This window comes from Lepidochelys kempii, chromosome 2 (assembly GCF_965140285.1).
Source record: "Lepidochelys kempii isolate rLepKem1 chromosome 2, rLepKem1.hap1, whole genome shotgun sequence".
In the NCBI taxonomy this organism is placed as follows: Eukaryota; Metazoa; Chordata; order Testudines; family Cheloniidae; genus Lepidochelys; species Lepidochelys kempii.
The window spans coordinates 210,188,037-210,206,287 of record NC_136381.1 but is presented as its reverse complement, the minus strand read 5'-3'; the positions used below and the strand labels follow the sequence as shown (position 1 = coordinate 210,206,287).

Here is an 18,251-nt window from a genome sequence, read left to right as displayed (position 1 = left end):
GTTTTCTAAACCAGTGGTTCTCAACCAGGGATCGCGGGCACGGGCAGATTTCAGGGGATCCTCCAATCAGGACCAGTGTTAGACTTGCTGGGGCCCATGGCAGAAAGCCTAAGCCCTGGGCCCTGCCACCCGGGGCTGAAGCAGAAGCCTGAGCAACTTAGCTTTGCGGGGTGCCCTGTGGTGTGGAGCCGTGGGCAAGTGCCCTGTTTGCTACCCCCTAACGCCGGCCCTGGCTTTTATATGCACAAAACAGTTGTTGTGGCACATATGGGCCATGGAGTTTTTAGGGGGGCCTCAGAAAGAAAAATGTTGAGAACCCCTGTTTTAAACCTTTTATCATTTTTGTTGCTCTTCTCTGGACTCTCCCTGCATATTTCCTAGAGTGTGGCATCCAGAACAGGATACAATACTCCAGCTGAGGCCTCACCAATGCTGAATAGAGAGGAACAACTGCCTTGTGTCTTACATACAAAGCTCCTGTTAATACCCAGAATGATATTTGCTTTATTTGCAACTGTATCACATAGTTGGTTCATATTCAATATGTGATCCACTATACCCTCCAGATTCTTTTCAGTAGTACCACTGCCTAGCTAGTTAATCCCCATTTTATAGTTGTGCATTTGATTTTTCCTTCTTAAGTGTAGCAATTTGCATTTGTCTTTACTGAACTTCATCTTGTTGATTTCAGGCCAAGTCTTTGTCTACACTATAGACATTACAGTGGCACAGCTGCATCGCTGCAAGGTCTCCCATGTAGCCTTGTCCTCCTGTGGCATTGTTACTGGCCTAGTAGATAGAGGGGAAACAGTAATTGTGATCTATTTTGATTTTCAGTAAAGCTTTTGACATTCTCATAAGCAAACTTAGGGCAATGTGGTCTAGATGACAATAGGTTGGTTTTGCATGATCTATCTTGACAAATCTATATTGGCTATTATTTACCATTCTTATCCTCTAGATGCCTATAAACTGATTGTTTAAAATTTTGTTCCAGTATCTTTCCAGGTATCTAAGTTAGCCTAACTGGTCTATAACTACCCGGGTCCTCTTTGTTTCCCTTTTTAAAGATAGGTATTGTGTTTGGCCTTCTCTAGTTCTCTGGGACCTCACCTGCCCTCCATGAGTTCTCAAAGACAACTGATAGTAGTTCTGAGATTGCTTCAGCTAGTTTCTTAAGTATTCTGACAATCTTAAAATAGGGCATCCCAAACAGAAACAAGCCTGTTTTCAGAAAATGACAAATCTCATGTTTTCACAAAAGCTAACATTCAGCAATGAAGACAAAGAACCACCTGTCATTCTTTGATTTTGGACAGATGAGGTGACAGGGGAATCATCAAGGTAACAGTGAGTCATGGAGTGGGATGAATAGGGTGACCACACAGCAAGTGTGAAAAATCGAAATGGGGGTTTAGGGGGTAATAGGAGCCTATAGCAGAAAAAGACCCAAAAATCGGGACTGTCCCTATAAAATCGGGATATCTGGTCCCCCTAGGGTTGAACCAGGTCTATTATCAACAAATTCAATAAGTTCATGAAGTTGTATTTAGTGCTTAAATACTGTGTTGACGGCCACAACAGAAATGCCTATTATTCTAGACACAATTTCTTTGTATTTAAAATGTGTGGTTGTGTACAAGCAAGCTGAATGTGTCCCTTGTGCTCTTGGCAAGTTGCCCATGAAGTCCTTCGTTTATAGGATCTGAGTATCCACAAATTCTGGTCTGTAATAACTCTGCTGTTTCTAAGGAACTGGTGAGCAAAGAACCAAGTTCTGATCAATCTGAGCAAACATCCCCAAAGATCAATTGTCCCACCAAATTTTAAAATAGCAAAAATGTTTCCTTAGAAAGTTAGGGCCAGCTCAGAAGTACTGTGGCAGTATCTGCACCAAGTGGGATATGCTCACGGTTCTGTTCCTGGTTTCTGGCTGCAAGCCAACAGGGACTGAGTGCACAGTAGAGACAATCACTGGTCAACTTAAAAAATGGCGTTCATGGGCTCCAGGGAGTAAGTCCCGTCTAGTCCTTAGTTTAGAGCAGGGGTCTCAAACTCAATTACTTGAGGGCCAGTGCCACTCTTCAAATCCTCCCAGAGGGCCAATAATGTCACTCATGCGGCCCAGAACCCACCCCCCAAAATGCTGCCCCCCCCCAAACTCTGGGAGGGAGTTTGGGTGGGGGAAGGAGGTCTGGGGTAGGGAACTGGGGTGCAGGCTCTGGGAGGGAGATTGGGTGGGAGAGGGGGTCGGGGGTGCAGGCTCTAGGATGGAGTTTGGGTGCTGGGTGCAGGCGGAGGGTGTGGGATTGCAGGCTCTGGGAGGGAGTTTGGGGAGGGAGGGGGTGTGTGGGAAGGAGAAGGAGGTGCAGGCTCTGGGAGGAGTTTGGAGACTGGGAGTGTGTGTGGGAAAGAGTGCAGGCTCTGGGAGGGGGTGTGTGGGGAGGGGGTGAAGGCTCTGGGAGGGAGCGGGGGGTGTGGCCTTTACCTGGGGCTCCAAGGCGGGTCAGCTGGGGGGGCCTCCGCATGCTGCTGCCCCCAGGCATTGCCCCCACAGCTTCCCATTGGCCGCAGGGGTGCTCAGGGTGGGGGCAGCATGCAGAGGCATGGCTCCGCCCAGCCCCGGGGTCGCAGGGAGGGGCCAGCAGACACATGGAGCGAGCAGGCAGACACCACTCAGCCCAACTGCGCTGCCGGGGCCCCAGGCCTTTGTAAATCACCAGGCAGGAGAGGAGAGGGTTCCCGGGGGCAGCAGGTGGGGACAAGGGAGAGACCCGGCCCCAAAACTGCTGGAGCCCTGCGGGCCACATTGGGGAGGTTCGCGGGCCACAGATGGCCCGCAGGCCGGGAGTTTGAGACCCCTGGGTTAGAGGATGCTGAAGCTGGCAGTTACAGAGTGGCTCAGGATTTAGGGGACCTTCAGGAAAATATATTTTATTCCAATTAAACTTTATGAAAGGGAAGAAACTTATTAGAGCCAATTAAACCTAAAAAATTCCATTTCTTGATCCAGAGTAAGAGAACCTCAAACACAACTTTGAGCAAACTGGTTCAAAGTTGCATTGAGGAAGGAGTAATTATTTTTGTTTAAAAATGGTTGGGATCTATGTTTAGTCAGTGATGCCGAGAAGCATTGCAACAGCCTTAAAATTGTTCAAAGCAGCTACCAAGAATAGCTCCAGAGGCTCCAAGACAGTGAAAAAACAAGCTGCTAACTTGCCAGCTCTCTGTTGTTCATGGTGCCAATTTCACTGTTGTCCATTCCACTGGCTGCTAGTCCTTCTCCCCTACTGTCTGAGCTTTTCTGGAAACAGTATTTCTTGTCATTGATTCACCAGGAGCAATGCCAATTCAGCAAGGAAGGAGTCAAAAGCATGGCAGGGATGAGAGTTTTGCATTGCCGTGAGAGCCATCCATTTGGCTCCACGAGGTAGACTGATCAGACAGGGTGGAGCAGGATGCAGCAGGGTGGAGAAAATTTTTCGTACATGTTGTAAGGTGTCAATAGCAGCATGAGCGAACTTAGAAAGAAAAAAAGATGTTGCGGAAATCTAGACACTGAACTTACAGCCTCGGAAAATCCACAGTTTTAATCATTTGGAATCATCACTAAAGGCAATTTTTCAACCTCACACAAATCCACCAAGACTGCTTGTTGGCTCTGGCTCTTTCTGGTGTTAATAAAGTATGGTCTCCACTCCATAGATGCCCAACTGACAGCTGAACAAGGTCAGAGAAATACATATCCTCCCCACAACTGCATATGAAGCCCTGCTTCCTTTTGGCTGTAGAACGACTCCCCACAACAACACTACCTGCTGTTTACTAAGCTACCCAAAATGATTAGGGTATAATGCAACTCAGAAGAATTACAGTTAATTAAATGAATTGGTCTACCAACCACACACAACCCTGCACATGTTAGAGACGCTGTTTTAAAACACAGAATTGCAGGAACTAATCTCTATCTCTCAAAAGGTCAAACTCCAAGACAGACTTGACATGGAAGTTGCTGGAGGATTAGAAACAGTTTACTTTCCTTCCCCCTCACCCAAGCGCAATACTTCAGGCTATTTTCTAGATCCTTCATGAAGCAATTTTTCATTTTAAAAAGTATCTTTCCTCCAAGAGAAGCAGTGCAGCAAGCATTTCCTCACATGCACAGACGTGAGATAGGAGACCCTTTCCAGCTTGACACCTCAGAGCTCTTTTCCTATGATGAGAAAGTAGAGGGGGGAATCTCTCTTGCTCACCACCTCTTCTGCAGAAAAGTAACATGGCTACAAAAAGCTCTCTCCAAGTCTCCCATTCTGTAGGAGGGGTGCACAAGTGAAAGGAGGCACAACCTAGCAGCCTGACTCACGAATGAGGGCACACGGAGATAAGAAGGCCTTCAAGCCCAGTACAGGAGATGGCCTTTTTTTTTAAAAAAAAACCCAACAACTAGGGGTTTGTATGCATCATTTTGAATTGATCTCATGCAGGATGGATAAAAATCAATGATTTTTTTAAATTATAAAACAATCAGATTTTTTATTTAAATCGGATTTTTTTTGATAAAATGCTTTTTGAGGAAAAAACCTATCCAAATATAGTTTTAATAAAGATTATCTTTGAGCTATAATGTCTCATCATGGAATAGGGATTATACATTCTAATTCTGTAGTATGAGATGATATATTCATGTAATGTTTAAGAAAAGTTTTGTAAATGAGTTCCAATAGTTCATGGATTAGGGACCTAATCATATGGGGCTCCAGGGGCTTCTGTATAGATTGTTTACTTTAATGTTTCTATCTACCCAAAGGGACTCAGTGCTCTCTCTCCAGAGATAACATGCTTGTTAACAGAAAAAATGTTTTAAATAAAATAAAAAAATAGATAGAGTTGAGAAATAACAGACCTCAACCCGACTGTCCCTCTGCAAATTTGTGTACACAGAGTCAATCCCTTACCTCTCTCTAAAAGTGCAAAGTTTCAAAAAGTTCAATGAATAGAAAACATTGCTGGGGGCAGAACAGATCTGGACGAGGCGAAGTCTAGAGATAAACATGAGAAGGGAGGGACAGGCAGTAGAAACAAAAGTGAAACTGTTTGAGCAGCATATTCCAGAAGTCCTGAGGTCTTTTTGAGTGTAGCCTTCATTGATTTGAGATCTACCATACCATTCTCTCACTAGAAGGGAAAACCTATAATGGCAGCAGGCCGTAAGAGAGACCCAGTTTGGAAATATTTTAATGAAGTTCCTTTGCCTGTGGGTAAGACAGGCATGCGTGCAAAATGCAAACAGTGCAACTAAGAAATGCAAGGCCTGGTTGCCCAAATGAAACAAGATCGTGAGAAGTGTTCCTTCTCAGGAGGAAGCTGTGTTGAAGATGATGAAAGGAACATTTCTGAACATGCAGGATTTTCAGGTTGGTCAACTTTTTTATTTCATACTTCTTTCTTAAGGACTGCCTGTCGTCCTTCGGGACTATTCTTGAATTCTCATGTTTGAGCAAAAAATATAGTTGTTACTCTACGGAACTGTCATTTTAGATGCAGTTGTAATAAAAAATAAATAGCGGAAATAGGCAGATCTTCCTTTTACAATTTCACCTTTAAAGTAGTACCGAGTGTCAGGGAACGCAATGAGTAATACTAAATGAGCAGTGTGGTAATAATAATTAAATAACTGCATTGACTTATTTTGTTTAGGAGAATCCATCCACAACACACAGGATTCTGAAGACTATATACCTTCAAGATCACCATCATTTTCTATAGTTTCAGAGTTATCTGCCAATGATAGTGTTTCAGTCACATCATGTATGTCACATAGCCACAGTGTTATCACCTGTAGCAAAAAGAAAAAAAAATCTCCATCATCCAGAAACAACCATAGATGAGTTTGTGATAAGAACCAGCAAATTACAAAAAATACCTCTTTTGTATGAAAATATTGTTTATGCAACAAACTCTCCTTTCCACAATTCATTAACATGGTTCAGTCATTAGGACTAGGATACAGTCAACCCAACAGAATAGATGTCACAGGCAAATTGTATGAAATGGAAAAGTGTATGAAAGAGAAATTCAGCAGTGTGCAAAAGGTCTAGAGGGTGAAACTGTTAAACTGAGTCTTGATGGGTGGGGCAATGTCCACAATGATCCTGTTGTATGTGCTTGTGTGACAACAGGAGAAGGGAATGTCTTCCTGACAGAAAGAATTGATATATCAGGAAATGCACACACAGCAGAATACTTACGAGAAGTAGCAGTAAAAGCTATAACAAACTGGGGAATAAATTCAACTGTCTAGTACACAGCTTGGTTACAGACAATGCTGCAAAATGTATCCAAGATAAGAAGAAATTTAGGAGAGAGTGAACAGAGCGCCAAGCTAACAACACAGCTGCAGTGCTCATTTGATGCACCTCCTAGCCAAAGACTTCAGTGTTACAGAAATAAAGACTAATGTTGAAATTGCAAAATACTTCCATAACAACCACTTTGCAGCAGCTGCTCTGAAAAAAGTGGGAGGAACCAAGCTAACTCTCCCACAAGACGTGTGATGGAACCCAATAGTGGACTGTTTTGAGCACTATATCAAGAACTGGCCTAATCTGATGACAGTTTGTGAACAAAATTGTGAAAAAATAGATGGCACTGTCACAGTCAAAGTTCACAACATTGGGCTGAAGAGAAACACTGAACACATGCTGAGTACCCTGAAGCCTATTTCTGTAGCCTCGAACAAAATGCAGGGAAATTGCTGTTTTATTGCTGATGCTGTTGAAACTGGGAAGGAACCAAGTGAGATCTTAAAAAGAGAAATATGCAATGACAGAGTTAAATTACAAGAATTAAAAAAGCAAATGAGTCAAGCACTATCTCCAGCTCATTTTCTTCTCAATACTCAGTACCAGGGTCAAACCTTAACTGCTGAAGAAGAGGAGTTGGCTATGACATGGACATCCAGCAATCATCCCTCCATAATGCCAACTATACTAAACTTCAGAGCTAAGGGTGAACCATTCAGGAAATATATGGTTGCTGCTGATGTTTTAAAGAAAGACACACCAGTCAACTGGTGGAATTCACTTAAGCACTCAGATACAGAGACTGTTGAAGTGATAATCTCACTTTTAATAGCAGTAGCTTCTTCTGCCGGTATAGCAAGAATATTTTCTTAATTTGGATTAATTCATTCCAAATTGAGAAATCGTCTGGGACCTGAAAAAGCAGGAAAGCTTGTTTTTCTTTTGCACATTACGAACAAACAGGAAAACGAAGGTGAAGACGACTGAGTTAGCTGCAGAAGCCAATATTTTAAGTGTCTCATGTTGACCTCGTTGACTTTTGTTTTTAAAAAATATTTGATTTAACTATTTTAGTTAAAAACAATTTTAACAAACCTGATTTTAAAAAACTTGAATGTTTAACTAAATTCAAAAATTCATATGCTTGTTTTGTTAAAATATTATATGTTTGCTATTGAAGAGAAAAATCCAGAATACATAACATTATTGTTTTAGTTAAATAAAACAATTTAAATATCTGTCTGGTGGTGATCGCCTCCTCAGATGCTACAAGTACTCCTGGTTCTTTTTGCAAATATTAATGATTAACCTGTTGAATTGGAGGTAGTTCACCTCCCAGTGACTTCATAACTATCTGCTTCAATTACCTTTGGTAAATAAAATAACCAAACAATCATTCATTTTCTGATATAGCTGTAAAACTAATCTGAAAAGTTTTCAAAATAAATCACTTTAAAAATGTATAGTGTGTACCTTCTAAAAATGAAACCTACATCTATCTCTGAGTTGTGAAGAATGTGTGTTAAGGTTACAACAACCAACAAGAATGCACTTTTATGTAGAAATCCATGATTAAATCGAGTCTTCCTGACTAGTGATTTAAATCATGATTTAAATCAAATCCACTCTGATCTCATGTAACTCAAAATGTAGGGGTGCAAATAAAACATAAAGAAGTAAACATTTGTACTTATTTCACAACAAGCTACTTTCCCTTTTTAAAAAGGAACTGTGACAAAGCATTGGGCTCCCTGACCTTGGCTGGAAAGGGTGCCAGATGGCTTCTCGACAGGAGGTCCTTCCAGGAGAACCTTAGCAGCTCGTTCACTTGGTGCAGGGCAGTTTACGTATGCAGTGCTTTTACTTTCAGGTAAGCAGAGGACGTTGTGAATAATAAGCATAGTGTGTGTTCATATCAGTGGAATGAAAACCCCACCTGGTTGCACAAACAACCAAATTCCTGTTGAAAGAGGATGTTGCTAACCAAGATCTCTAAATTAAAAGTTCTGGCAGAAAATTACAGCTAAAAAGCCTCACTGCCTCCTGATCTCCTTGGTTCTTTTCCTGTAGGCCCCTCTCATTCCCCTTAGTCCTTATCATTAACCTCCCTTGGTATGTTTTCTGCCAGCCCTTTGCCCCACCTCTGTGATCCTTCTTCCTGTCCTAAAACGTATTTGGATTTTCCTCATCTCAATCTGCTCTCTTATCCCCTGAAACTTTTCCCCTACGACTTGCTCCCATTTGTTCTCCTCCCCCTCTCCCAGACCCTGTTCCCTTCCCACACCCAATAGAGCCTGTTCCCCCTAGCCTTACCCTCTGCCCTGTGCATTGTTATATCAATCCTACTGCATTGCTGCCCAAGTTTTGCTCCACTAGTAGATGCACTGAAGAAGAGGGGGCGCTGGGTAACAGAGCATTAAGCGGACATAAAAATGGCTATCCTGGGTCAGACCAATGGTCCATCTAGCCCAGTGTCTTGTCTCTGACAGTGATCAGTTCCTGGAACCTGGGGTACTAATGTTTCCCAAACCTGGCTATCTAGGAACTACTCAGCTTCTCTGATTCTCAGTAGCATCTCTATTTGCCCTTCCAATCCAAGAATCTTTTCTTCCAGCACAGACACCAACTTGCATTTCATACATAGGAATCCCTTCCAGCTCAGGCAAGGAAGAAAACATGGGACATCTGTTGCAGGTCACCATCACATTTCCATCACTGGCCACTGTGAAATTGTACAGAGCTGAACCTGGGAGGATAGCCTCTCTCTCTAACTTACCTCCAAAACACTCCTGTCAGTTGCCTCTGTTTGTTGCTTGAGTTTGCCTAGTAAGTGACTTTTTATATCAGCTCTCCCAGCTCAGCTCTGCCCGTCGCCACCAGAAAGCGATGAACTGCTCAGACTTCAAGCAGCAGGGCTGATCAAAGCACCAAGGGTCAGAGCCATGCAGGCCTTACCAAGGCACTCCAATGCAAATGGTCTACACCCTCCCCCATTCCTGTTGACAGTCCCCAGTCCCAAACTCCACGAAAGAACCCCAGCTTGATGTTCCCAGCTATCTACCCTTTGTCTTCACCAATTTATTCCTGAGCTTTTTGCATATCTACTTACCATGCAGCCAGAAACCCAGCTGAGCTAACAGTTGGGACAAAAGCATGTTTAAGAGGTTGAGAGAGTATAGCAGCACAATGGGGAAGCAAGTTAGAAATCTGCTTAAAAACGCATGCCATAGCCTGTGCCACTTTCCTGCTGCAAAAATGCTACATTGCTATAAAATAGCACCTGCTTCTTGATAGGCTTTCCCAGCATTTTGATGTCCTATTTCCAGAAATCTTCCACCTGGAAACCGGCCAGAATTCTAAAGGGTAACCTGGATGGGGTTTTTTGAGTGGTGGTAAGGAGTGTGGGGGACAGAAGGGTGAAGATGAATCAAGAGAAAAAAAATGGGACAAAAGTGTATTGACATTGCCATCTTCAGAAAAGGTAGCAGGAAGTTCTTAAACTCGGCACTAAGAGAGACATATACTGGCAGTAGCAGTTTACAGTAATAAAAGGAAGGAAAAGCAAAACAAAGAACCGAGAGAAGAATAAGACAGAACAGGAATATGGGGTTGAAGTAAGAATTCTTGCAGGAGTAGTAGGACAGCTTGCAAGTTCAGGTAAAGGAGAAAAGTAGCATTTATAATTACTACCACTGTAAACAGAAATACTGACTGCCAGCATAAACAAAACCTTCCTTCATTTCCAAAACACAAACCATCAGCTTCTACAGATGACATTTTTATGCAAAGCAATGAAGCCAAGGCTGTGTTTTAGTTTTCAACCAGAGAAAGTATTTTTGGATTAGTTTCATCTTCAACGCTAATGAAATTTTTCATGGAAGCATTGCTTTTAATAGTAAGATTGCCTCCCAGGCTCTCTTGGAACATTTTCCTGATAAGGCTACGAACATTATAAACTATGTTCAGTATAGAACCTCCCTACACTCAAATCATTCATTCTTATGAACAATGTTATGAGCGTGGCATTTATTCTCTTTCTTTCAGTGACATTTTCTTGGCTTACTTCTCTGGGAAAAATATTAAAGAAACCCCTAGTACAGTATGTATACTTATTTAGCCCATCTGGGTGCAGCTATTTGATCAAGTTCACAATTTCTTATCCCATGGCGGATTTGGCTTCATGTACAGCATGCATGGCAAATATAGTGATGAGAAATTTGTCAACAAAGCCTTCTGCAAAGCAGTAACCGAGCCTTGACTTTGACACGGGGGTGAATATATAGTGCAACCAATGTCCTGAACACACTGTCTGAGGGCCTTTGTAGCCAATATGCGGCAGTGCATTTTTGCCCATCGAGTGTTGCTCAATATTAATAAATGTAAAAGTTAACTCAAAGAGATTCTCAATAAAGATGATGGTGAAGAGTTCTGTCAGGTCTCTGGGCTTTGTAAAAATCTTACAAGTTGTTTGTTCTGATAGTTCATTTTGAAAACCTAATCATCTTTTACTGAGTTGGAACCATGGAGGCTAGCGACAGAATGGTGGTGAAAAATTACCTCCTCTCTGCCTCCAAAAACTGCAGAGAGTTTGCAGACAAGAACCTTCCCTTGTTAGAATGATTCCGAGATGGTCAGGGTGACGCAAAATATTGCTATGGAGCAGGCAAACAGTCCCCCTGAGACCATTAAGGAGCAAAGAATTCGAACAAGAACACATCACGACTCCTCACACATTTTTCAGAGAGCATTATACTATGCAAACACACCTTCCAACAGATTAATATGTATAAACCATCACCTGTATACTGTAGAACCTCAGAGTTATGAACACCTCGGGAATGGAGGTTGTTGGTAATTCTGAAATGTTCACAACTCTGAAGAAAACGTTATGGTTGTTCTTTCAAAAGTTTACAACTGAACACTGACTTAATACAGCTTTGAAACTTTACTATGCAGAAGAAAAATGCTGCTTTCCTTTTTTTTTTTTTTTTGGTTAGTAGTTTACTTTTAACACAGTACTGTGCTGTATTTGCTTTTTTGGTTTTTGTTTGTTTGTTTGTTCTGTTTCCTGATCGTGTATTTCTGGTTCCAAATGAGGTGTGTGGTTCACTGGTCAGTTCATAACTCTGGTGTTCGTAACTCTGAGGTTCTACTGTACTTAGTGTTGTTGTATACCAGTAGGTTTCGTACATACACAAAAATGCTATATTCAATCATAAATTTGTTTTTGCTACTCAGAATTCTAATCTATTATCAAATCCCATATTTTTCTTCAGGTTAGGAACTCAGATAGGAAGGACAGGCTTATATAGATTGCTTTATTTCTTGTAACCTCTGACCAAGCGTTTTTCTAACTCATTTAAGAGTGAAGTATAAACTTGAACTTATTTTTCTGCAGGGATATAAAAGAAAATCTCTATCATTTATTTAGAAAACAGGGTTTCATACTTTTCCAAATCTCACTTGTTTGATTTCACTGATAATTTCATCACTGATAATTTTACGGAACAGTCACTGAGTGTTTGTACTCTTCCACAACCACCTTAGATAATTTTCATGCGGAAACAGAACAAACAAGCCAAGCTGAAAGCATTCAGCAAACAAACCCTACACATTACATCAAGCAAAAACACAAAAGAACTGTGCTACCAGTAAACTGTTGCCAGAACACTGACATACCTGGGTCTTTGCCAAGTTTTTCTTTTATTCCAGCTTTGACCAGCATCACCGTATAGTTACTGTTACCCTTCAACAGTAGTCAAACTTTGACAGCACCCTTTTTGCCAATATAATATAGCCAAAAGTAAGAAGACTTCTTACCCCAAATGGTGGATACGAAGTAGCAGCGGCAGCAGAGGCAACACCCACTGTGGGAGGTGGTATTCCTGAAGAAGAAGGTGGGAACAGACCCAAGGCATTCAGATTTAATCCAGGAATTAAATGTGCTTGAAGCTGCAACGGTAGAAGAAATTATTTAGCCTTACAATGCAAGTTATTAAACTTAATCAAAATCCCAGTTGGGATAATGGAATAGCCTCTTTTGTAAAGATGCCAATGTTTTACTTGAAATCTACATTCTTGAGGATTCAGATTTCAGACCTAATACCCAGACAACTCACTTAGGCCAATAAGGTTAAAAGCTTGGCTCTAATGTGACAGACAGTCAGGTGTCTCTCACTACAACTTTATTTTTCAATAAAGTGACCCACAAGATTGGAGAAAAGAAATCCAAGTGACAGGCAGACCTTTAGACCACATGCTTAGAATGAGGTTTAGTACAAAAACAATAACCCGCCTGACTCTGTGATAGAAATTCAACAGTCCTTTAGAAACAGAGCGGCTCCACCCATAACCACTAATTCTCCCTGCCTCCCATACTGCTAAAACTGCAGGTGGACTGCAGAGCGTTGAGTGTGAAATCCCCCCACAGTGCTCACAGGATGAGCATTAACTATAATGAAGCTACATGTCACTTATTAGATCAGTGGTTCTCAAGCTATTTACCACTATGGGCCACATATGCAACGCTCCGTGTTATGTGGGCCACATCCACACAATATATATACTACCTGTATGGCCCTGAGATGTCACATGGGCCACAGCTGTTTGCTGATTGGGCCGCAAGCAGCCCACAGGTTGAGAACCACTGGACTAGACTGTTCCTGGGCAATTTGACCAGGTCTAGTTAGTAGGAGGTGTTGTAGCATTCTAACACACCAGAATCTTCAGTTAAGCCCCAGTTCCTCCCCCGCCAAGTTATTTCCCTGCAATGCAATTTGACATATTAAACCTGTTACAGCTAGGACAGAGACCCCATTTAAGGCCATCACTAGACACAAACTGTGGGACATTAGGTGCTAGGATTTCCTTTATTGCCAAAGACCAAGCTAAAACTGCAGTTATAGGGCAACAAACTAACTTGGAATGACTGGTCAAAATCCATCCAATAAAGCATTAGAAAAAAAACAACATAATTCCCACCCACTGTGAAGGTGGTGAAGAACAGCCCTGGTATTTCTGATCAGTCTGGACAATCGGGAAACATTGGCAACTGAAAGACATTTCCCACCTGACATCCAGAACAGAACGTTTTGGTTAAGTGTTGATATATATCTGAATTTTTCAGAGAATCATAAAAACGTAGGGCTAGAAGGGACCTCAAGAGGTCATCTAGTCCAGCCCCATGCATTGACTCAGGAACAATTATACCTAGACCAATCCTGACAGGAGTTTGTCCAATCTGTTCTTAAAAACCTCCAATGATGGGGATTCAACAACCTCCCTTGGAAGCCTATTCTAGTACCTATCTATCTTTAGAGTTTTTCCTAATATCTAACCTAAATCTCCCTTGCTGTAGATTAAGCAGATAACTTCTTGTCCTACCTTCAGTGGATATGGAGAAAAATTGATCACCATTCTCTTTATAACAGCCTTAACGTATTTGAAGACTTATCAGTCCCCAGTCTTCTTTTCTCAAGAATAAACATGTGCAGGTCTTTTTTTACCCTTCCTCATTCCCTTTTATCAATTTTGTTGCTCTCCTCTGGACTCTCCCCAAATTGTCCACATCTTTACTAAAAGGTGGTGCCTAGAACTGGACACAGTACTCCAGGTGAGGATTCAACAGTGCTGAGTAGAGCAGAACAATTACCTCCTGTGTCTTAAGTGTGACACTTAGAATCATAGAATATCAGAGTTGGAAGGGACCTCAGAAGATCATCTAGTCCAACCCCCTGCTCAAAGCAGGCACAATCCCCAATTTTTTTTTTTTTTTTTTGCCCTAGATCCCTAAACGGCCCCCTCAAGGATTGAACTCACAAACTTGTGTTAATACACCCCTGAATGATGTTAGCCTTTTTCACAAATGCATCACACTGCTGATTTGCATTCAATTTGTGATCCATTATAACCCCTAAATCAGTGGTTTTCAACTTTTTTTCATTTGTGGACCCCTAAAAAATTCCAAATGGAGATGTGGACTGCTTTGGAAATCTTAGACATAGTCTGTGGACCCATAGGGTTCTGTGGATCACAGGGTAAAAACCATTGTTCTATGGTGGTAACCTTTTGTGGACCCCTCAGACAGTCTGTGGACCCCCAAGAGTCCATAGACCACAGGCTGAAAATCACTGCCCTAGGTCCTTTTCAGCAGCACTACTGCCTAGCCAGTTATTCCCCATTTTGTAGTTGTGCATTTGATTTTTTCCTTCCTAAGTGTAGTGTTTTGCATGTGTCTATTGAATGTTTTCTGGTTGATTTCAGACCAATTCTCCAATTTATCAAGGTAATTTTTAATTCCAATCCTGTTCTCCTAAGTACTTACAACACCTCCCATCTTGGTGTCATCCACAAATATTATAAGCACATACTCCACTCCATCAATCAAGGCATTAATGAAAATGTTTGGTACCACACCTAGGACAGACCCACGCAGGGCCCCACAAGATTCAACTCACAGTTTGACAGGCTGTATTCAGAGTAATTATGAATAGTTTGCTTTCATCCAGTTGTGCACTCACCTTATAGTCATTTCATCTAGACTACATTTCCCTACTTTGCTTATGAGAATGTCATGTGAGGCTGTATAAAAAGCCTTACTAAAGTCAAGATATATCACATCTACATCTTCCCCCTATCCACTAGGTCTGTAACCCTGTCAAAGAAGGAAATTAAGTTGGCTTGGCATGATCTGTTCTTGACAAATCCATATTGGATACTACTTATCCTATTATCCTCTCAGTGCTTAAACTCATTGTGTAATAAATTTATTTCAGTATCTTTCCAGGTATCGAAGTTAGGCTAACTGGTTTAAAATTCCCCAGGTCCTTTGTTGCCTTTTTTAAAGATAGGTATTACGTTTGACCTTTTCCAGTCCTCTGGGACCCTCATCTGTCCTCCTTGAGTTCTCAAAGATAAATTGCTAGTGATTCTGAGATTGCTCGAGTTAATTCCTTAAGCACACTAGGATGAATTTCATCAGGTCCTGCCGACTTGGATACATCTAACTTTCTAAATATTTTTGAACCTTTTCTGTCGCTATTCTGGCTTGTGTTCTTTCCCCCTTCTTGTTACTATTGTGTAAAAGCATCTGATTACAATTAACCTTTTTAGTGAAGATTGAAGCAAAATAAGCATTAAACTCCCAGCCTTCTTGGTGTCGTCCATTATTAGCTCTCCTTCTCTGTTAAGTAGTAGACCTACACTTTGTTTTGTCTTTCTATTGCTCCTAATGTATTTATAGAACCTCCTGTTATGTCCTTTTATGTCTTTTGTTAGGTGTAATTCATTTTGTGCCTTACCCTTTCTGATTTTCTGCCTACATGCTTGTACTGTTCTTTTGTTCTAAAAGTTAGTAATTTGCCCATGTTTCCACATTTTGTAGGATGGTTTACCCAAGTCTTCTCTGGTCTACCGATCTCTACCTGTGACACTGTCAAATTACAGGGTAATACTTTTTTGCATTAGATAATCAGCAACTATCCTCATAGGACCAGGTTTCAGAGTAGCAGCCGTGTTAGTCTGTATCCGCAAAAAGAAAAGGACGACTTGTGGCACCTTAGAAACTAACAAATTTATTTGAGCATAAGCTTCCGTGAGCTACAGCTCAATGCATCTGATGAAGTGAGCTGTAGCTCACGAAAGCTTATGCTCAAATAAATTTGTTAGTCTCTAAGGTGCCACAAGTCGTCCTTATCTTCATAGGAGTACAGTTCTTTACCTTCCAAATTGAAAAGGACATATTTCTGCTCCCAAATTAAAGAGTGAGTCCTACACATGAGAAAATAGGAAACTAAGGAAAGTCTCATTTACAGATTAGAGTTACCAAATAAAAAGATGGTTCTTATGTTAAAAACTGAACAGTATCAGGGGACTAGAAAGCACTTCCTTCAAGTACTTCATAGTACTGTGGCATCAAATGAACATTCATAATACAAATAAAAACTCCTTTCCAGTCTCCACAACAAAGGAAGGTAGTTTTGAAGTAAAATTATTCTTCAAGTCCTTCATCTAAGTCAATTTTCTCAATTTTTCCGACCAAAAAGAGATCCAATATATATATAAATATAGACGTAAAGAATCTCTCGGAAATAAACATCCAAAAATGACCAAGCCATAGAAAAAGACTCACATTCATAGCAGCAATATCATTTTCATAGGACTCCCTGATTTTCTTCATTATTTCTTCCTCGGCCTTGGCACACGTTTCAATACTGCCTTTAACTGTAATGGTCCGCTCAGGGTTATAGAGTGTCAAGTCCTGCAGTCTGCAGGCAAAACAGAAATGCAATGAATTACCATTCAAACAGTAGACTGTAATCAAAACGTATCAGTTGAGGCTGGGGAATTTTGAAACTGGCAAGTTTACCCTGGAACATACAAGATCAATTTGCAGCAGAACTCAAACATGATTTTAACAGACTCTGAAAGAATACTTCCCTCACAAAAGACTGGACTAAAATTAGTGCAATGTGATTCAGTGTCAAATGGTTAAGATTTGCTTGGACGTGTCATAGACTCTAGCAAGGAGAGATTACCTACCTTGTATAGTAACCTGAGTTCTTTGAGATGTGTCCCTCTGGGTGCCTCACATCAGGATATACACCCACCATCTGCTCTTGATTGGAGATCTTTGTCAGCAGTGTCTGCAGGTCCACACCTGTGCTCCAGACACCTTTGGGGCCCAAAAAGAGGGGCAGATGCACTACCATTCCAATTCCTCCTCAACCACAGAAGTCCGAAGAAAGAGATTCTGAGGCAGAGAGGAAAGAGTAGGTAGTGGAGCACCCATAGGAACACACATTTTGAAAAATTCAAGTTACTGCACAAGGTAAGTAATCTCCTTCTTCTTCTTCAAGTAGCGTCCCTATGGGTGCCCCAGGTCAGGGGACTCTCTGTGCCGAAGAAGTGGATTCAATATGGACTGCAGACAGTGTCACCAAAGGCCACGTCAGTTCTGGAATCAGGCACGAGAGGATAATGCTGGTAAAACGTGTGCAGCGAAGACCAGGTGGCTGCCCTGCAGATGTCTGAAATGGGTATATTTTTCAGAAGAGCTACAGAGATAGATTGAGCAATAACTCTTGGAGGGGAATGAGGCTTTGTAGCATGACAACATAACATGGAACCCATTTGGACAATATTTGGGAGGAGACTGGATGTCCCCTCATTCATTCTGCAACAGAGATAAAGAGTCTAGGAGAAACCCAAAGGGCCTGGTCCTGTCAAAGTAAGAGGCAAGAGCTCTTAACATCCCGTGTGAGTGAGGCTTGGTGTAAAATAGTGGCTAGTGAATCTTTTGATTAATGTGGAGTTCAGAAGACACTTTAGGAAGGAAGCAAGGATGTGGATATCCCCATAGGTTCAAATGGGGGTTTCCTCAGAGCACTGAGAAGTAAGGAGAGGTCCCATGGCAGACTTGGCTCCTTGACAGGAAGGAACAGGTTGAATAGCCTTTGATAAATCTTGCAGCAGTAGGGTGAATGAAGACTGAACACTTCTATAGGAGCTGTGATGGCAACTAGCTCAACTTTGATGGAGCTTAGCCATAAGCCTGTGGTCTTTAAATTCAGAATGTAATCAAGGATGTGAGCCAAAGAGAACTCAAGAGAAAGCATAGCTTGATAGTTGCACCAAGCCTGGAAGCATTTTCACTTTCGCAGGTAAATTTTCCTGTATTCAGTGTTGTTGTAGCCATGTTGACCTAAGGATATTTGCGAGACACAGTGGGTGAGGAAATAACATTTATTGGACCTACTTCTGTTGGTGAGAAAGACAAGCTTTCGATTTTACACACAGCTCCTCTTCAGCTCAGACGTCTGTCTCTTCACCAACAGAAGTTAGTCCAGTAAAAGATATTACCTCACCCACCTTGTTTCTCCGGTAAGTTTTCCTAGTTGTTGGCCCCGATGTTAAGCAATACCCTTTTAACTTCTGTAGAGCAGATCTCTT

At 41.5% G+C, this 18,251-nt stretch overlaps 1 protein-coding gene across 2 annotated transcripts in view; it reads right to left on the bottom strand.

Moving 5' to 3' along the window:
- Positions 1-18,251, bottom strand: part of IGF2BP3 (insulin like growth factor 2 mRNA binding protein 3) — a 167,596-nt gene that overhangs the window by 29,069 nt on the left and 120,276 nt on the right. For both annotated transcript variants that reach the window (XM_073333722.2, XM_073333723.2), the window contains 2 exons: positions 16,432-16,567; positions 12,123-12,254 (listed from right to left, as the gene is read on the bottom strand). In XM_073333722.2, the coding sequence (XP_073189823.1) occupies positions 12,123-12,254; positions 16,432-16,567 (268 nt within the window). The remainder of the gene's footprint in view (positions 1-12,122; positions 12,255-16,431; positions 16,568-18,251) is intronic.